Source organism: Acipenser ruthenus, chromosome 14 (assembly GCF_902713425.1).
Source record: "Acipenser ruthenus chromosome 14, fAciRut3.2 maternal haplotype, whole genome shotgun sequence".
NCBI classification, from domain to species: domain Eukaryota; kingdom Metazoa; phylum Chordata; class Actinopteri; order Acipenseriformes; family Acipenseridae; genus Acipenser; species Acipenser ruthenus.
In genome coordinates this window covers 9,999,885-10,021,638 of record NC_081202.1, presented here as the reverse complement: position 1 = coordinate 10,021,638, position 21,754 = coordinate 9,999,885, and the positions used below count along the sequence as shown (strand labels likewise).

At 36.0% G+C, this 21,754-nt stretch overlaps 1 protein-coding gene across 3 annotated transcripts in view; it reads left to right on the top strand.

Annotated features, from left to right (window-relative positions):
• The window catches only part of LOC117419767 (contactin-1-like), a 94,606-nt gene that overhangs the window by 49,525 nt on the left and 23,327 nt on the right, over window positions 1-21,754 (top strand). For all 3 annotated transcript variants that reach the window (XM_058985757.1, XM_034032843.3, XM_058985758.1), the window contains exons 3-14: window positions 1,787-1,913; window positions 2,659-2,837; window positions 5,469-5,564; window positions 6,130-6,336; window positions 7,138-7,240; window positions 7,660-7,841; window positions 8,484-8,608; window positions 9,112-9,229; window positions 10,154-10,304; window positions 10,747-10,874; window positions 11,886-12,061; window positions 16,409-16,529. In XM_058985757.1, the coding sequence (XP_058841740.1) occupies window positions 1,787-1,913; window positions 2,659-2,837; window positions 5,469-5,564; window positions 6,130-6,336; window positions 7,138-7,240; window positions 7,660-7,841; window positions 8,484-8,608; window positions 9,112-9,229; window positions 10,154-10,304; window positions 10,747-10,874; window positions 11,886-12,061; window positions 16,409-16,529 (1,713 nt within the window). The remainder of the gene's footprint in view (window positions 1-1,786; window positions 1,914-2,658; window positions 2,838-5,468; window positions 5,565-6,129; window positions 6,337-7,137; window positions 7,241-7,659; window positions 7,842-8,483; window positions 8,609-9,111; window positions 9,230-10,153; window positions 10,305-10,746; window positions 10,875-11,885; window positions 12,062-16,408; window positions 16,530-21,754) is intronic.

Below are 21,754 nucleotides of genomic sequence, written 5' to 3'. Positions count from 1 at the left end.
AAGAAAATGCCAGTGGAAATGAAGGCCGTTTTGGACTCTGCTGTGAAGACTGTAAATTTCATAAAAGCACGACCTATGAATTCTCTAATTTTTAGTGTACTGTGCAATGAAATGGGTAGAGCCCATGTCCAACTTCTTCTTCATACAGAAGTACGGTGGTTGTCAAGAGGCAAACTACTTCCTCGTTTGTTTGAGTGACGTTCAGAAATACAGCTATTGCTAACAGACCATCCATTCCAATTCACAAGCTGTTTTAGAGATTCATCCTGGCTCTCGCGATTGGCTTACTTCTCTGATATATTCACACGCCTAAATGAGCTGAACGTGGGGCTGCAGGGAGTTTCAGTGATTATATTGGAAGTGCGAGACAAAATCACTGCAATGATCAAGAAAGACGGATGACTTCAGCGCATTTCCAGCATTGAAAGGTTTTCTGTCTGACAATGAACTGTTTCTTAACAACAAAATATAAAATGACATCGAAGAACATCTTGTTGTTCTCAAGAAACAGTTTGAAGATTACTTTCCAGTTGAAGCCGAACCCAACAACTGGATTCGTAACCCATTTGGCATTGAAATCAGTGAGCTGCCCGCTGGCTTCTCCACTAAGGCACAAGAGTGCTTGTTGGAGCGTTCTTGCGACGAAACATTAAGGTCAGAATTTAAAAGACATTCCCTATTGGAGTTTTGGATTCAGAGAAATGGAGAGTACCCAGAACTTGCAGACAAAGCCATCCATTTTCTGATGCCATTTGCTACTACGTACCTGTGCGAGACGGGATTTTCATCACTTGCCGTCCTCAAGTCCAAATACAGAAGCAGGGTGAATGCTGAACCTGACCTGAGGCTGAAGCTGACAAACATTACACCCAACTCACAAAACTTTGCTCACAAAACAGCCATATCCATCGCATTAGAAAGGCAAGACTATGGTTATTAAAATATGAGTTATGTGCTTTGATTTGTAGAAGATAAAAAAGTTGATTAAGTGGTCCAAAAAAAAAGGTTGAGAACCGCTGGTCTAATACACTGTGTGTTGAAAATCACACGTGGCTTTCTTGAAAAATCTGAGAACTTTGTCTTTGAATTGAAAAGATTGCAATTCTCTTGCTTTTTATAGAAATCAATGGCATAATAACACAGCAGGATATTAGTGTCTGGAAGGAGACTGCTGCACATAACTGGTAGTGTAGGATCAGCTTTCACTCACAGATACAGACATATGAAAAGAACCGCTAACCGTCATTTCGCTCTTTGTGATATTACGAATGGAGGGATTTTCTTTTTAACTTGCTCAGAAGAATTTTTAAATTAAGGTCATTCTGCATTTTAAAGTGGTACTATTATATCCTTGAGTAGAAATGTTAACTGGAACACAGCACGAAAGCTGTGTGCAATGGAACCCTAATTAGAGGGCATTACAGTCTGGAAGTTGCATTTTTTTATTGTGGTTAGACCCTTGAAAATAAGGTCTTTATTGCAATTTGCCTTTCCTGTGTTGAATTACTTACATTCTATTTGAATTATCTGCCTTATTACCCAATAATGATTCCTTCCTTCACAGCTTCTCAGGCCTTTGCAACATTTCACTTTCTGTATGATGCTCTGGCCTTTAAGATGGCAACTCCCATAGCGCTGTACTGATGAAAGCAGCAAGCCCCTAGGTCAAGGTTGCAAACAAACACGTAACCAACCTTTCAATTTTCAATATTGAGCTGTGCCTCCACCAATTAATCTAGTCATTTTTCTACATGTGACAAATTATCACATTCCTCCTTTTTTTCAGAGGAAGGTACGGGATATGGACCAGTATTTCAGGAGCAGCCAATTGATACAATCTATGCAGAGGAGTCTCCTGAAGCAAAAGTCACTATGAACTGCAGAGCACGAGGAAACCCAGCTGTTGTATACAAGTAATCAATACAGATATTCACCACACTGTAGTTTCCAATATGTAGTTGTCTTTTTTTTTGGTGGTTCAAACTGTGAATCAACCAATGTGTCTGCAAGACTGCCTCTAAAGATGTGTATTTGAATGCTCAAGGATTGGCGTAAGAACAGTAAATCTATAGAACGTGAACAGTACGATTTACAGTATATCTATCAATCAATCAATCAATCAATCAGTCTGTATTTTTATATAGCGCCTTTCACAAAAATTTGCCTCAAAGCGCTGAACAAGAGAAATTAAAATAAAATTTTAACATATTTTTAAAGAATAAATACAGAAATGAAAATACTTAAAAACAATACAAACAAGTAATAAATACATAAGTATAAATAAGTAAGTAAATAAGCAGTAAAAACAAGTGATAAAAATAAATATCATTTACAGAACTGTGAACGCTGTGTCATAAAAGTACGTTTTCAGTCTTACTTTAAAAACAGCAACAGAGGGAGCCTCCCTCACAGATGGTGGCAAGCCATTCCACAGTTTAGGGGCTCTGTAAGAGAATGCTCTGCCACCTGCATTTTCTTCTGTATCCTTCATATATGACATTATGCTTTGATCTTCCAAGTACAGTTTTACAGTTTATATTTGTCGAGGAAGTCACTGTTGTTTTTATAATTTTTTTTTTATTATTTAAATTGGACCCCAGCTGTTGATGTAATGTTTGTTCTAAATAAAAGGTTTCAAATCCCTCCTTTTTTCCATAGGTGGAAATTAAATGGCTGGGATATCCCTGTGTTAGACACAGATGATCACTACACTATGGTAGGGGGGAACCTGATGATTAACAACCCAGAAAAAAGCAAGGATGAAGGGCGGTACCAGTGTGTAGCAAAAAATATATATGGCAGTGTGATCAGCAGAGTGGTCACCATCAAGTTTGGATGTAAGTGGTTGTGCTGTATGTTTTTATATTTCATATAGTATTACCTTATACAATTCAAATATCCTTTAGTAAGCTCCCACAGTGCCTACGTTTACATGCTGTTGGTATTGAGAGCTCCTGAGTATAGCACACCATACAATATCAGAATATGGGTCATTCTACAAACCACTGCCCTTATAAAAGTTTACCATAGTAAAAGCATAGCAAAGTGTAATAAAGCATAGTGAAAGCATGGCAAAGCATAGGTAAGCATTGAGAATAGCGAGTTATGGTAAAGAATATTAATAAACATGGCAAACTAAGGTAAATGCATAGTATAGCCACGGGAAAAGTATGGTAAAGTTGCATAATATACTGTGCAAAAATACCATGGTAAACTTTAAGGGTGCATCTGGGGTCAGCAGTTATTATTATTTATGCGTTTAATAGAACTTATAATATCTGACATTAACCCATCATAACAGAAACACAAGAATTGGAAAAAAAATATAGCTCACAAAAAGGTGTGCCATATCTTTATTGCTCATCATCTATAGCCAAGTATATGGTATGGTGCACTTTTTACCAAGCCAAACCACACTGGTCCCCTCTGGTCGTAGTGCTTTTTATCATGCACTTATGCAACTTAGTGCCTCATAACTTGCTAAAAGTCATTACAGATATCACCTCCTCTACTTTCGCTGTTTTCATTTTTCACTATTCTGTTTCTGTCAGCTGATTGATACATTTCCTTTTATTGATTTCCAGATGTGCAAGGTAGGTTTGCCTTTTTTTAACAAAATACGTCAGCACCTGGACTTTGACAATATTGCCTTTCCTTTTCCGCTGCATATCATTTGGACATAGCTTACTAGATTTAAAATGATATACAAAGATATTATTATATACATTTTGAACATGTAATCAATTTATGAAAAACTGAAATCAAAATAGTGTCATTGGTGTTGCCCAAAATCATTTACAGTAACACCAATGACTGGTAACCCCAATGACAGATTATAGGAACATAAAACCTTGGCCTTTTATAGGAACCATTGAAAACAAAGTGCAATACATTAATAAAATCATATTTTTGTTAATAACTACAAGACCATTTTGTAAATGATTTTATGTCTCTTGAGCACAAAATACATAACACTAGTGACATACCTGGATCTTAATTGGAATTAATTTTACTAACTGAAACATGAATATTATTAAAAATGAAAGAAGCATGTTTAACTTGTATACATCAATGAAGCTCCCCTCTAATGACCTCTAATGGTGGCAGGAAGTTCTTGGTTGTAGTGTCCATTCATTTGCAATGGTGTCATTTCACAAATGAAGCATCAATGACAGAATATTGAGTGACACACATTGCATTTGAAATTTTAAATACATGTTGTTGTTGTTGTTTTTTCATAATAGTGAGCAGAATACATTGTACATGTACAGGTTTAACTTTTTGTTAAATTGTCTAAAATATCTCCATATTATATAAATCTATAATTGATCATTGATATTACATGACCTCCAGCGACAGTTATGTACATACTGGCACATGCTCTTATTTGAATTTTCAGTATTTCATGGGGTTTTTTTTTCATAAAGGAGACCTAGAATGCACCACAATTGTCGAATGACCCATACTCTATGTATCTACAGTAAGTGTTTACAAACATTTTACATGTGCTATCACAGTATCCTTTACACTACAAATCAAAGTCTACTAAGACTGTGAGGTAAGACTACTTACCTGACGTTCACTCTTTGTATCATCATATGTATGAATAAAAAAAAATGTAATTTGACATTTACAGTTCAGTTTATAGCAGGATTTTTCCTGGTGTTGCACATCAACAGCATTTCACAAAAAGGAGTGTCCCTTATATTATTACAGACTTTGGTTTCCACACGCGCCAGGCTTTAGATTTAGTATCCAGGGTACTGCAAATGAGAGTGTGAGTTTTGATGGAAATTGTAACCTGGGTAGTACAACCAGTATGCATACCACCAAGCAAGTGAACGAGTGCATGTAACGTGGCCATTGCCTAATTCTGGGACAGAATGGCATACTGAGAGACTATCAGATTTTACTAGACAGTAAGTGATTATGTACAGTAACCCCATTCTTAGAGACCTTTCCTATTTTAATTAATCTCACAGATTATTAAAATGATAAGAAGGATAGTAAGAATAATAAAAATGGAATCCTAATGTATGTTTAGAACCCAATATTGAAAGCAATTTATATTACATGACAGTAAGACAGACTCAATAATCTATTTTTAAACAAGAATCAGTAATGAAAAACAGACATCTGTAAAACCATATGTAAAGTGCAAGTAGCTTCAAATATCATTTCAATTGCTATGTTACATTTCCCGTGTCGTTGTTTTATGGTATTTCCCGCCATTCTAAATAGTTGTATATATCCAATGTTGAGTTGTCATTTTTCTCTAAATCTGCCTTTACCTGGCTTTGAGCTGGTCTGGAGAAATGCAGGGACTGAACAACCTTACGCATTCCATTCAGATCGTGTGACAATAAGACCTTTCAACTCTGTGCATTTATATTTCAGTTCACCTGTGTGAAAACCAATAAGCTGCTGTAACTAACTATAGACGTGTAAACTGCTGTTGCTTTTTCTAGACCTTGATCCATTTTTAACAGAAGAACGCTCTGCAGTGTCTGTGAAAGTTGGACAAGGGGCTGTGCTGCTCTGTGCACCTCCACCACATTACCCAGGTAATACTTGCAGCATTGATTATTTGTTTATTTAATCATTTTATTTATCTATCTAACAAGCAAAAATGTGTAAGAGGGAGCCTTTACTATTATGTTAATTAAATATGGAATTCATAAATTATATAAGTATATCAATTTAAAACCACAAGAAAAATTGTATCTGCTGTGTTGCAGATCAATGAAAAGCACTCTAGACTCTTTAAACCATATCATCATTTATAAAAAAAAATACAAATGTTATGCACATTATACACAGGCTTTTGTTGTTTTTAGTTATCTAGCTAAAACTGACACATTTATATTGCATTTTAAAATCTATTTATTAAGATATTGATAATCCGTAAGGCTTCAAAATTGGGACATAGTTTGATCAAATTGGCAATGGAAACATTTAATTTGGTATTTAATCCATCACACTAGCCGTGAATGTATTTCTTTATTGTAATTGGTTGGGTAGTCGCCATGTATTTGTGATATATGTTTAGGGTCTCAAAACCAGACACAATCTAGACGTCTTACTCTAGGAATACATCATATTCATGACTTCTAATGTTTTACTCTTCAGATGACTTGTCATACCGCTGGCTTCTGAACGAGTTCCCCATCTTTATCACACCGGATAATCGAAAGTTTGTCTCTCAGACAACTGGCAATCTGTACATTTCAAATGTCGATCCAGCAGACAAGGGCAATTACTCATGCTTTGTGTCCAGTGCATCTATTGCAAAAAGCGTCTTCAGCAAGTTTATTTCACTGGCTCCCCAGGACGAACGTAAGTATTTTGACATTAGTGTCATTGTTGAAGATAATGTTTTTGCAAAAAAAATAATAATAATTATAATGACTGGAAGAATAGGTATGTAAATGCAGGCACAATGTACATTAGTACTTTTTTTTATTCGCAGTAACAAATACTGACATATACAGTAACACCCTATTTACTTTTCAAAAATCTAATAACAGTGTCAACTTATTTGTTCTTTGTTCCTTCAGGGGAACTGATTATTATTATTATTTTTTTTAATAATTGGTTTACATGCCTTGAGAGATGATTGAATTTCACCCTGTAATAATATGAAAGGAAATTTTAGTAGTGAGTATTTATTGTGCAGGCGGTCACTCTCGTGAGAAATGAGAATAGGGGGATGGGACTTTAATCATCTGATCCTGTTATCATTTCTGTAACGTTAGTTGTACTGTAAAATGTCTGCTCTAGTGCACTGATAGTGTAAGGATTATTGTCAAACAGGTAGCACAGCAGTAACGATCCATGATGTGGTATGGAAAAGAAAAACTAAAGCACTTGTTATGTTTTTTTAGAGGACAGATCTCAAACCCCAGTGCACTAGAGCAGCCATTTTGAAAAGAGCTTTGAAACAGACTTTAAAGTTTGTAAGTGTAAAAAGTTGTCAGGATGTTAACAATGAAAAGAAAAATAACAGGTAAGTTGTTTAAACAGTTGTAGCAACACATGGGGATGTATAATGCTATATTTTTTGTAACCCCACTACTTACTCTTTAAGGAGTCATTTTATGTCAATTTTTTTAAAGCACATACTTTTTTTTTTTTAAGGTGAGAAAGTGAGAAAGTATCCAGCAGACATAAAAGTTCAGTTCCCAGACACCTATGCACTGGTTGGACAAAACGTGTCACTTGAATGTTTTGCTCTTGGAAAGTAAGTCCTGTCACAAAATGATTTATTGCAACTTGATTAATAACCTTTTATGGTTATAATGTACATTTGCATTGTAATGTGGTGTGTAGAGCTCTGTAATCGGTTAAAAAAAAACTTTAAGTATAGCAATGTATATATTATCTAAATAGGAATTCCAAAAGGATATTTTGGCTGTTCATTTAACTTGCCTTAGCAGGCTATAGTGTTAAACAGTGTGGTGTGATTAAATCAGGGCACAGCTGTGAGATATTCCTGTGTGAAGAATAAGGGAATTTGGAAAAGTGCAGTCGACGTTGATTCATCCACTTCACTGGAAAAAAAAGCTTTTAACTTCTTTGGAATATCATGGTTTAAGTTAGTGTTTCATAATAATGTGTTTCTCAGTATGATAATCTTACTGTCCTGTCCCATTTCCTTAGCCCTAATCCCAAAATTGTGTGGAGAAAAGTCGATGCGCCCTTTCCAAGCAACTATGAGATCAGTTTGTCTGGTTCAGTTTTCACGATATTTAACGTCCAGGTTGAAGATGAGGGCCTGTATGAATGTGAAGCATTGAACATAAAAGGAAAAGATAGACACCAGGCAAGAGTTTATACCGAGGGTAAGTCAGAATGTATTTACTTAATTTAAAACTCCAAGTGATCCTTTTAAAGGTAAATTCTAGCCTACCTTTATGTGCCCTGCAATAACCGAAGCGTATTTCAGTGTTATAAAGCTAGAAAAACGTCTCAGAACAAAAATGAACTTCTACTTCATGTAACTGTATTATTTCTTAATAGCTTTATTACATTGCAATTGATTTTATCCCACTCAGAGAATGGGGCTTTGCCTTAAAAAAAAATAGTGCCAAACAAATAGACAACATTTAAAACATTATGTAACAATTCTCAATATAATCTTCCAGTAAATAGTTACCAATGTCATTTTAGTCACTGTATTCCTCATCAGTCCTCATCGTTCATCCTTGTAGGGCCTGCATAATCTTGAGATTATCTCAGTGAGGTCAATTTTAATGGTTTAATCATCAGATAATCTTAATTCTGTCACATTATCTGATCCAATTATTTGCTGTGAATGACTCAGTATAATAAGATGGTGTATTATGTTTTTAAAGACTACTTTTAAATGGACCTCATTCTTCTTTTATGATGTATTGCTACAATACATCTTTCCTTTACCCACCACCTAGGATAATAATACCACGGTATATAAACCATTTTCTGTATTTATTTTATTTATTTAGCTTACCCAGAGTGGGCAGAACATATAAATGACACTGAAAAAGACATTGGAAGTGATCTGACTTTGTCATGTGAAGCCAAAGGCATTCCTAAACCTACTATCAGATGGCTGAAAAATGGAATTGGGGTAAACTTTGAGTTATTTTCTTTCAATCACAGTATGTACTAGTATTTAACAAATGGTCCTTCATACTATGTTTATGGATTGTAGTTTTAAAATTTTGAGCACTGTAGATTTTGTAAATGAAGTAGCCTGTGCTAACCTTACAACAGTAAAGTAGAACTGTAATGTCTTCAGATCTTTACTTTTTAACATAAAGAAGGTATGAACAGGTACACAACTGAGGATACGTACAGAAATACCTATTTTTAGTCTGTGAAATGCTGTAAAATAAGCAGTTTTCTACAGTGAAAATATGGCAATACAAATAATACAAGAGATATTCTCCAAACTGATTAGAATTGAGAAAGAACATTTTCAGGGCCAGTCAACTTGTGATTGTATTGGTGGGACTCCACTGTATATGCAATATGTATTTATTGGTGAATGCATCCATGTTTTTTTCTGCCTGCACCAAAATACCTGTAGATGAATTCTGCTTGCACACTAAATGTTATGTTCCTTTGCAGTATGGTAAGGGTGATTTGAAATTCTATGGGCTGACCTTGGAGGATGCTGGAATGTATCAGTGTGTAGCAGAAAACAAACATGGAACTATTTATGCAAATGCTGAGTTACGCGTGATTGGTGAGTAACTTTATGTTCTTAGAAGAACAATAATCTGTGTTCACTGTAGAGGAGGTTGAATATAGAGGGAGTACCCGAGATGGTCTGATTATATTAAACCCCTTTAGTAGCAAAAAAAAAACTACCCAGGAGAGAGAACCATTTAAAGATTTAACACAGCGCTATAGTGGGTAAAAAAAGCCTGTACAGCTACAGTGTATGTGTGTGTGTCTATATATATATATATATATAGAGAGAGAGAGAGAGAGAGAGAGAGAGAGAGAGAGAGAGAGAGAGAGAGAGAGAGAGAGAGAGAGAGAGAGAGAGAGAGAGAGAGAGAGAGAGAGAGAGAGAGAGAGAGAGAGAGAGAGAGAGAGAGAGAGAGAGAGAGAGAGAGGTACCCTACTTAGCTCATTCCAGACGGTTGTCATGCTGATGCGCCAGGGAGGCAAAATAAGCTGATCCCTGGAGCCAGCATTACACTTCAGCCATTAACACCAGACAGAAGGATATCTACATCATCATATGGAAGGAAGCGCAAATGGATGGAGACACATATGGATCACATTAGTTTACTGTAAAGCTACGTCTTAGTCAGTGCTTATCTTGGCGAGAGCCGAGTTCAAATCAGCATGAAGTTTTAACATCTACTCTCGTGTAATGGAAATCATGTGTGTGTGTGTGTGTGTGTGTGTCTATATATATATATATATATATATATATATATATATATATATATATATATATATATATATATATCTATATATCAGCACAAGTTGTTATTGCTTACTTAAGAGTGCTTTCTCAATGTGAGCAACCATTAACTTAGCCATTAGATAGCTACCAAATTAAAGTATGGTTACAAAATGGCTCATACTGATTTATTTTTATTGTGTGTGCAACATTTAAATGTCATCAGAAATTTTTTTTTTTTTTCTTGTTTAGCCAGTGCACCTGATTTTGAATTGAACCCTGTGAAAAAGAAGCTGCTGGGTGCTAAAGGTGGAAGAGTGGTAATTGAGTGCAAACCAAAAGCTGCCCCCAAACCCAAATTCTCCTGGAGTAAAGAGACAGAACTGCTACAAAACAGTACAAGGTCAGGGTGCTTTGAGATTGTGCTTGTGATCTGTATGAACATGCACTAGAAATTCATAACTTTGTCCAAGACTGGTACATGATTCTCTGTTCAGGGATATCAAGATATTTAGTTACAGTAGCAAGGTTTTTTGTATTTTATTTACAGCGATGGTGGTGAATCCACCTTATCACTGCCCCAATTCCCAGTGATCCTGCAAATGTTAGTTTCTATCTTCACTTGTAAGACAATTTGCAGATTACAGTCTTTTGCACATATGTGAAGAGGATACACTGTGGCTAAGTAAGGAGTCTGAGTACAGTAAAACAAGCAACCAATGTCCTACCCCCTGTCATTTCGTTTTTATCGTGCTTCTACTTGAAATAGGTTATTGTGTTTGACTTCAAAGTCTCTTAGCTTTCTTGCCACTTGTAACACATTATGCCATTTGTGCTTGCTCTAGGATGTATATTTGGGATGATGGTAGCCTGGAAATTCTCAATGTCACAGTAACGGATGAAGGAAGGTATACGTGCTTCGCAGAGAACGACAGAGGGAAGGCTAATAGCACAGGCACCCTTTCTGTTACAGGTGACGGCTTGGGAAGATTTTTTTCCTGCTAAATTATTTTTAACTTCAATAATGCAGACCAGTTGTGTAGAAGAGATACACTCAAAACAGCAGACCAGTAAACTCATCATATATACAGTACTAATGTGTATGTCTGTGCTTAAAATTTCAGTTTATTGTTCAACTTCATTACAACTTGACAGACTCATTAACAGCTTACATTCACGGACAACAATACAACTTTGTATACCTGTGTAAAATGTAATTTTCTTTTTTTTGAGTTCTTATTATACAGTAACATTTTAAAGCATATTAGAAAAACAATGGACATAATCTATTTTTAGTGGGTACCATATATTTACAGGAAAACAAAAACAGTTTGGTTTGGATAAAAACCTTAGAAATTTGCTGGCTGACTGTATAGATGTTTTTATTTATTTATTTTGGGAATATTGAACACTCAGGATGAATTGTGATGTAATCATAATCATCTAGCTTGTTTTTAAGTTCCTTTATGACAGCAACAAATGTGCTGTCTGTTCAGCTAATTACTTTCTGCAGCAGGGCATATCTTTCCTGTGTAATTACTTCTATCTAATGGAAGTTTTAGATCTGAAACGGAAGTTTATTAACTAGAAATACAGTTGCCTGGCAGCCGGTTGCTGAAGTACTGTAGGATAACAGCTAAAAGAAAACACAGGTCAGGGAACAGGACATATCATATTTTTTTTTCCAGCACCATATAGTACAATAGAGTCATTCTCTACAGTTGCTGGTAACATTTTGTAACAGCCCAGATATGTTATTAGAAGCCTGGAGGGCTATAATTATAAAACATTTTAAGGGTCCTAAAATGTTTTATAATTTTTTTAATACCGGTAATTTAAAAAAAGCTTTTACAAGAAACACAATGAAAATTGTGTTAATAAAACTAAACATTTTTTTGTTTATTCTTTTTATGTTATTTTGTATTGCCATTGCTGACAGCAAATCAAGCTAAATCAGCCTCTCTCTTTTTCTCAAATCATACAGAAGCGAGTAAAATTACTCTTGCACCTTCTAATGCTGATGTGACAGTTGGAGAAAAGGCCACCATGCAGTGCCATGCCACCCGGGACCCCTCACTTGATCTTACATATATCTGGTCTGTGAACAGCCACGTCCTTGACTTTGATAAAGAGAAGGAGCACTACAGTCGAAATTTGATGGTAAGTCTCAAAGGACAGATCTGTAGACATAAACAGGGACTGTGGGGTGTATTTAGTTAATCTAAGCAGCTGTGAATCTACTGTGACTGGTTCGATAAACTAGGGCCTTGTTGTACCACACTTATGAAAATCAAACATCTAACAGTGCAAGTGAGTCTCGTTCGTGTATTTCTCTTTGACAATTTTTTAACTCCAGTGTTGGATCTGCCTGTTGAAATCAACTGAATAGAGCCTTGTACCTTTAAATAAAATGGTGCTTGTGAATTTAGTGCTGAAGAGGGACAATACCGCCAGTTAATTAGGGCTGTAAATCTATGTTTAACAGGTGGAACCTTCTGTGTAAAACTATCATACAAAATCTATATTAAAACAGTAGACGTTATTTAGTATTTGGTCATCTTTATATTTTTCTTTTGTATTTTTCACATTTTAAATTAGTATTCAATCACAGTGGTTTGCAATGCATCAAAAAAAAAATGCAAAAAAATAAATAAAAATTAATATTCCTGTTAAACAGTAGATTTTCGGTAAACATTTAGTAAAATAATGCCACTTAGGTGTTTTTTTTTGTCTACATACCTTTTAAACATTGGAACAGCCTTAGTTACAATTAAGCTGTGTGGTCCAGTGGTTAAAGAAAAGGGCTTGTAACCAGGAGGTCCCCGGTTCAAATCCCACCTCAGCCACTGACTCATTGTGTGACCCTGAGCAAGTCACTTCACCTCCTTGTGCTCCGTCTTTCGGGTGAGACGTAGTTGTAAGTGACTCTGCAGCTGATGCATAGTTCACACACCCCCTAGTCTCTGTAAGTCGCCTTGGATAAAGGCGTCTGCTAAATAATAATAATAATAATAATAATAAGCCCGGTGCCTGCAGGAGCCATGAGAGCAATAAGGACTTAATGAGTGGTCTTGTGGTGGGAACCAAGTAGACCAAATTTCAGCTGTGACCTGTGCCAGATTGGTACAGATGAAATCCTGAATATCTATTGAATTGGTCCATGGCACCACTGAGCACTTTACTCATGTAATAGATTTAAAATGAAACGTGTCATATTGTTTTTGTATTTACCACTTGTAGTCCTCACTTTCACCAGCAGGTGGCAGTTTCTAATCACTTTTCAACACACTCTGTACACAGACGGCTTATAATTTAGGTCAAGATGCACATATTTCATTTAATGGATAACAATTAAATGCTTCTGAAATAAAGACTTGTTTTTAAATTCAAACAACCTTCTTGCAGTTAATTTAAAAAAAAAAAAAAAGTTAGTCCTGTATTACCTTTGTATAAATGTGGGTCATTTTCTTTATGAATAAATAACAAGTACAACTTTCTTTAGCAAAAAACACTTTTATGTACACTTTCTATAATATTTTGAGTTGTAGTCTTCCTTATTCCAATGCCGTTTATCTGTACAGGGAAACAGCAGCATTTCTCCTGCTTGAGTTTCAATTGGATTACACCACTGTCACTGCATATTTCCTCTGCAGTAGGATCTATAGGATTAAGAGCCCGTGTGCTCATTTCTTTCTAATCAAGTTTACCAGCAACTCAGAGCAGACAGGGATCGACCCAGTGACCTCGCAATCCAAAGTCGTCTAAACTAACCACTGCACCACTTGATTGGTAGTTTTAGTGCATGCTGGGTATTATAAAGCCATCATTTCGTGGCAGAGAAATGATTTCATACTCCTAAAACCTGCTTTGCAGACGGATCTGCTAAAGCAACTTGTGATGCCAAACAGGAAAACTAAATTGTGGCTAAAACCGCAGGGAGGTTTTAACATCGGCCAGTGTTGTATCACTGTTTCCAGTTACAAATCCAACTCCCTGTAAAGGTTACCTATCTTCAGTATGGCAGTCTGGAGTAATGCAAAGTTAGGGTTCTGTAAGAATTTATGTTTATTGCAAGTTAAATTTGTGGTGAGATTTTGCTGATGCCCAAGTTCCTTTCCTGCACTGTAAGATTTCTGTTCTTCCCACTAGGAATCGGGTTTGGGAGGGAGGTATGTCAAACGTACTTGCAAAAGGTTTCGCTGAAATCACATCTCTTTTATTATTGAGACAGGACTGTGTGGGTTTTACCTGTTATCGCATCACAGGCATATCTCATATTTGTTTTATTCTTTGCCCAAAAAGTAACAATAATGATTGCGCCACTTCTGGGAAATTATTGTAAACCAAAAAAAAAAAGTTAGATTATAAAGCTTTTGCACAGATTAATTCAGCTGTAACAGTAAATTAAGCAGGTCTGTACAACTTTGAAGAGAGGCTGTGCCTGATTTCAACCCCATTTTATATACATTTGAATAACAGATGCCAAGCACCCAATAAATTGGAATGAAAAATATAGAAAAGTTATGCCATGATACGAAAAAAAAACATATTTATTGGTTTGCAGAACTGAGCATTATTGTTATCTTGTCAGAAATGTGATGTTTTGTTTATTGATTTTACATTTCATGCCACGGAACTCCAAATAGCCATTTCTATTATTAGAAGATAATTCAAGATGTATCTGATGAGTTGCAACATCAAGCTCTAGGAATTTCCTGTTTCCATTCGTGGGTTTGAGTATGTGCAGGCATTTCATTAAGAGTGCCTGTTTAGCAAGACCTTTAAAATCCTTTTCTTTTTTTTTCCATTTTTTTCTCATCCATATGCCTTTGTGCAGTACAAAACTCTGAACTTTCAAATAGCATTTTTTTCTAATCCTACAGAATATAACAGAAAATAATGCCTCTGCACTGCTCACTATGTGAGCTTTTCTGTTATCTGTAATGTATTAGTAATGTGAATGTACTAGCCAGTCCTGTGACAGATTTCTCAGTGTATAGAAGAGTTATTAACTAGAAATTAATGTAAACCGGGGGGTTTCTATTTCCCCAAAATGATGTCTGTCCAAAAGCTCATTCACTTTGTGTGTTGTTTTTTTTTTTTTTTTTTTTTTAAATAAAACTGTAGTAATCGCCAATTATTTGATTTATTTTCTCCCAATTTGGCATATCCAATTATTTTTAGGCTCAGCTACCACCCCTGCGCTGGCAGACCTAAGCCCCCCTCCCCCCCCGGGCGGTGCTTGGCAAATTGTGCACCTCCCCCTGGGAGCTCCCATCTACGGTCGGCAATAGAATAGTCTGGACTCGAACCGGCGACCTCCAGGCTATAAGGTGCATCCTGCACTCCACTCGGAGTGCCTTTACCAGATGTGCCACTTGGGAGCTCCCATTTACATTGTTTACTGCTGTACATTTATACCATGATCTCCCATGCTTTACCAAGGTCCAACAGAAAGCTGTTGAACACAGATATGGTTATCTAATTCCCAGTCCATTGCTATTGTTTTCTTTTGCATTAAAAAAAAAAGATATGGTTCTGCATTTCTTCACTGAATACCAGCACATTCTAACTGAGTGAGATAATCAGCATGCTGTGGATGGTTAACACAAATCTCAGAATGAATCTCTGAATTCATCTTTATTAACCTTTAAAGAAGAACGACAGCTCAGAATTTATTCAGCAATCCAACAATCGCTAATCATTTATGCAAATGATGGCATTTTGAAGAGCAAAAAACACTTGCCAATACTATCATTACTGCATAGATTGAAGAGCTGTATGTATTATCTAATTTATATAGGGCAGAATGCATTCTGTTTAATCTGGGAGGACAAATGTTCACTGAATTTCTGCTGATTTTACAATATCAAAAAACATTACAGCTGTGAATGTAATCCTTTCCTGTACAAAATTAAATGTGTTTTTTTTTTTTTTTTAAAAGATTTGATTTCATATGCTTAGGGTTTTGTGGTACGTTGATACCTGAGTATAACTATGTAAATATTAAAAAAAAAAAAAAAAAAAAAAACCTCTATTCATGACCTTTATGGAATACAGCCTTTATAAAAAACTTGCTCGCTCTGCTGAAAAGACAAGCAACAGCTGCTGTGGAGTTCTGTTGCTGTGAAACAGTCATGATTGGCTCCTCACATTCTGTAGGGCACAGGTCTTTCAATGTGACTTCCCTGCTGGGAGATAGTTATTGACTAGGGCCCATAGTGAGCTAGTTTGAATTAAGAGGACACCTTCTGACAGGTGTAATGGCATGATATAATAAAAAGGTTACAGGCCTTATAGGACACAGTAGTCTGCTGGCAACAACAGGAGTGTTATATGGGAGTGCATGCTGTATGCCTTCTGTGTGAACAGCACTGCCATGAAACACTTACGTGCCAGCACGAGGTTAAAGTCTTACACCTTTTGTGTAATAACATTTTTTTATTTCTAGGATGTAGCCTAATGCATTTACTTGTGAGAATTATATCCAGATTTACTCTCTAACAGAATGAAGACAGAGGGGATTTGTTCATTGCAAATGTCCAGTTACGGCATGCCGGGAGGTACACCTGCACAGCTCAGACAATAGTGGACAATTCTTCAGCATCCGCAGACCTGGTTGTGAGAGGTAAGTCATTGCAAAGAGAAAATGTGTATATGGCAAATGTATTACGGTTAGTACATTTAGACCTTTTTTAATTATCTAAACAGCGGCAGATCTAAATACTGTCACTTTTTTATTCTATATTAATCCTTCTGGTGTTTTCCCCAAGGGTTGATTCATTGACCACCTGGTTTACACTACTAAACTCAATACAAATACGATGGACACAGTCCACAAAATATCAGCTTTATAAACTTCAGGGAATCGATATCAGGATTATATAAAGTTTATAACCTGACCAGAAAAACTGATCACTATACGCATGGGGACTAAATAACCCCGACACCTGACAAAGCAATGTTCCGTTTATTTAAAGGACCGCTGATGTCAGGTGCTTGGGTTTATTTTGAAATGAACACTTACAGCTTTGTCAGCTCTGTTGTACATTTCGAATCTTGTGCACCATAACATAACAAAAGGGAGTGATTGAACACATTTCTATGGTTTCACTGATGCCTAATATCACGGAGTGTTTAGTAACTCCCACTGTAGCTTAGTGCATTACCTGTTTTTTAAAGGAAGGTTTCATTTCATGTGCTTAGGTTTGACTGCTTTTAGGAGAACAAATTACAGGACCATTCTAAAAACAGATTTTTTTTCTGAAGTAGTGTTGTATGTTTGTTGTGTATTTCTGATATCTCTTCAGTGTCATCGGTTAAGTTGATGCTAAAAAAGGATACGTAACAAGAAAATTATTTAGTATTTAGCTTTTTTTTTTATAAAGGCATTTTTCAGAATACAATGTTTAAACTCTGTGTGTTTGACTGAAACTGCTCTCTAGCCCTTTTATTGAACTTTTCTGTCAGCACCAGTTATTACATTTGGCTGGAGCTTCTGTTTAATCTCAGATCTGTAGGTCTGTCATCTATTTCTACTATCAAAATTGTTTTTTCAGTAATTGCTGCTTTCACTTAGTTTGGAAGACAAATGTATGGGTATGTCAACACATCAGCTTAATTTTTACCCGCTTTAAAAATATGTTATTATTTCTAGCATAGTAAGACTGTATTATAAAACATTTCTATTTGAGAGCATACTGATCTATAAACAACGTAGTCCTTGTTACATGTAGCAGATTTGACTGAAAATGAAGACTGCATGTCTGCATGGGTCGGTGGTGCGTGTGTGAATGGTGGACGTTAGTTTTAAAAAGTGTGTGTGACAGTTACAGTTCTGTTTTGGTGGTGAATAAATAAAAGAAGACTAAACGACACTCACCTTGTCAACGAAAAGGGACAGTGCTACATTGGTGTCAGGAAGTGGGATGCAGGTACCCTGACACGCACTCAACGGACTGTAGCCTGGTGAGCAAGTCTGGGGCGGACTTGAGGCTGGCAGGGGAGAGTGTAGCGTGCACGGGGGAAGGCAGCAGCAGGGCTGGTAGGTGATGTAATCACACACAAAGACATAAGCCCGTTATACGCTCCTTGCAAAGAAGCCGGCTCTTTTGTACAGCAGTATCGGCGCTGCGCTTTAGTGTGAGAGGTCCCGGGTTCGTGCCCGCCCTCCGCCTGTGTGTGGATTGCCTCGCCCTGCGTGATGCGCCTGCCTGCGTTAACCGAGATTTCTACAATACATATTGACAGAAGTGGGAAGGAATTGAGGGAATTCTTAGTTTGAAGAGACTGAATATATCATGTTAATAACAGCCTGACAACATATTTAACTGTCTGGTGTTTACCTGGTCAGACAGTCGCTGCAGTCATGTCAGAAACATGTATTAAGAAAAGGTTCCCTTTGATTTTAGACAGCATTTAGTTGGCCTTGGAAATTATATAACTGTTGTTTTCTATTAAGGGTTTTGATTCAGTTTGAACCCAATGAGAACTGTAACATCTAGCTGGAATAGCCAATCCTTGTGGATTAAGCAGAGGCTATTTCTCATCCGTATGGTTAACTGTAACAGCTTGGAAACATTCTGTGGCAGGAAATACCTCCAGATATCAGATTTATGCCAAAAATATGAAGAAAAACTAAATGGAGAGAGTCAAATTTCACAGAAAGAAATTGCACAACAGTTTGCAAGAACTGGACATGGACACCATTGTGAAAAAGAAAAACAAAGGGGATGATGAATTAAGCGGCATACTGTGTGCAGAATAACACTGATACCGAATGTAGCAAACGAGCAGACAGTGCTCCTAAGAGAGAGCTCATTAGGGACAAGAGCATTTTAAAGCGTTGCATGACAGCTGGGTTGACCCTGGTGAATATACTTAGTAAGTTGAGACATTATTTTTTAAGTTAGCCTGATCAATACTTTTTGAAGGGAAAAAATAAAGATACACACTGTAGAGAGAATTCAAATGAGAGTCATATAACTCAAGAACTGTGGACTGCTGGTTTAATCTAAATCATGCTATGTAAACTCCTCAGAAATGGGTCACTGTTGAGTTATAGTATACTGTAAGCATTCATAAAACTGTAACTTTCTTTTTTTCACAGCTTCTCTAAATGTTTTTGAACCCTTCTATTTTCAAAAGTAATTAAAAAAAAAAGTTTACTAATGCTCTTAAAGTAGCACCCTTTCACTTCAAACTTGAACTTGAAGAATTCAATTCAGTATTTATTATAATTCCATGACTGTTTGGGGACTATACACTTTAATTATAGATATGTAAAGTGAGCTGACAAAGAGCTTTATTATTTAATTAATTCATTGAGTTCATTTGGAGTGCCCTAAAATGAAAGAAGAATTACATTGGTAATAAACCCAACAAGGGAGGTGAATAACTTGCATAGTCAACAGACTAGCACAAGTAAAGTAGCTAGTAGTGAGTTACTGATGACAGTATAAAGTGTATTTGTGCTACAAAGAATAAAAGTGTACTTAATACAGTGTTCCAACTTTATAACACTGTTGTTATGGTGATCCAAAGGTACCTTATAACAAGAACACAAGTGCTAGTGTAATGCCATTATGGGGCAAATGGGGGCCATGACTATACCCCCTTATAACTTTTTTCACAGTATATAGGGCCACCTTATAACAGCTTTTTTTTTTTCTTGGGTACCTAAAATAATTAATTTGCCAATGCACAACATATGCAGCTGTTGAAAATGTATAGCCACCTGCACAGGTTTTAATCAGAAATTAAAACAACACTACAACTAAAACTTGTTCATTGATTCATTAAGACTAGAGACTGAACTATGAGGGAGTGCTGGAAAACAGGAAGAAAAGAGAAGCCACTAAATATAAAAACCAAACTGTTACTAAAGGGTACACAGACAGTCAATAAGCAATTTTTTTGTTACTTAATATTTCCATTTGTATATTCTCATCATTGGCAATATGAGAGATTACATTAAAGCTGTTTTTTAAATATACAAGAACACATTTGGCACAGATTAAAAGTGTGACAGGAAGGGGTATCCCTTACAGCAATATTATTATATATTCTACACTTTACACATGTGTGAACATAGAAATACCTAAATAATGTTTGACAATTAAACTTTACAGTCACTATTATTCTTATAATTTTATATGAAAAAAGAAAGACAAGGAAAAAATCTAACAGGAATCAAACCCGCCCTCTATAAAAGCTTTGTTTGCAATTGATTCAATGGTGTAATGGATCCTGTCCAAAGGAGCTAGCTTTCTTTGTGCTCAGCTCTTAGGAATCCCGTGAGCCTAAACCTCTGTCTGCTTTCATTTACCTTGGCAAACAGAATTGTTATTAATGTTTTATTATTTTTTGGTAAATGGGCAATGAAATTGGAAAGCGATGGTGATGGAGTGTTGAAAAGTCCAATATATATATTCTTTGTTCCCAGTAAGGACTTTCTGCATATAGGCAATAAACTCGTCTTTGTCTGGGCTTCCAATTGTGTAAGTGGCCTTATTTGATATACGCTTCCACAGTTCAAAGTGAGTTGGAATGACTGCACCACTGCAGCGGTATAATTTCAGCCTCCTGGCAACTTTTTACAAAATGTTAAAAATACACTGATAATCTTCAGGGTCACTCCTGGTAAATAACAATGTCTATAAAGTGGTGGTCTTCACTGTTAACACCGGACTTTAGAACTGTGATGCCTTTTTAATGCATGACAGGCATCCTTAAATAAAGTAATAAAGCCCCCAGTTATTTCCAAACAATTGGTATGCTTTTAGTTTTTGTTCCAAATATTAAATGATCCTGAGGTCTGGATGCATTTGTGGCCTTCCTGTGGTCTCAGACATTCCACCCTCTCTCTCAGACCATTTGTTTACCATTTTGAAAGTATCATTGGCATCAATTTATTGCTGCAAATAAAATATTGGATCAATGGCTTACCTTCTGTACACATTTCAGAAGAATTGTTATATACTGTAGTGTTCAGTTATAAAAACGTAGGAATGATGGATGACTAAGTACAGTATATAGGTGAAAGTAACCTATTTCAATATATTTAATTAAATACACACTGTATACAGTATTAGGCTTACGTTTGGATATCTTTAGTGCCAAAGATTTGTACTGACCTTGCTGTCATGGTTTCTTTAGCTTGAAAAAATTCTATTTAATTGCCTGCTTGGATTCATGAGGGTACACGATAAATAATATTCTGCAAAGTCTGGAATTTTCTGTTGCTACATTGGCAAAGATCACATTTTATGGGACTGTTAAATCACTACTGTCTTTTTATTGAGCTGATTTTTATAACTAACTAGTAGCAATTACAAAGGCAACAATGTTCGAGTCCGCTAAGAAATGCACATCAACGAAGGACCAGTTTAAATGATAGGAACAATAATAATGCAGTCGTAAAAAGCACAACCCATAACTTCTTAACAATAATTTTATTTTATGCGAAGCTGAAGGGATATTGTCAAAAGATGGTACTGTTTTTTTAAGTGATGACCTAGGGTTAGACAAAGTGTGGTACTGTGTGTATATGTGTAATTATATATGCATGGTCTATTGTAGGCCCCTTACCAAATATGATTCTGTACATAACTAGCAATCTTGCAAGACTTATTAATTTATTACTGTGAATTAACATTCACAGTAATAAATTATTTGAATCGCAATACTATGTAAAATGGAGAGAGGGTTTATGTGTCACTTCTTAAAACTTATGTTGTATTGGAAACACTTAAGTCTCTATTCACTGTACAGTAGACACAGTCCACCAAACTCTGAAGTTTTAATAAAGTGATTGAGGAAATCAAAAGGTGCCTTGCCACCTGCAAGGGTATA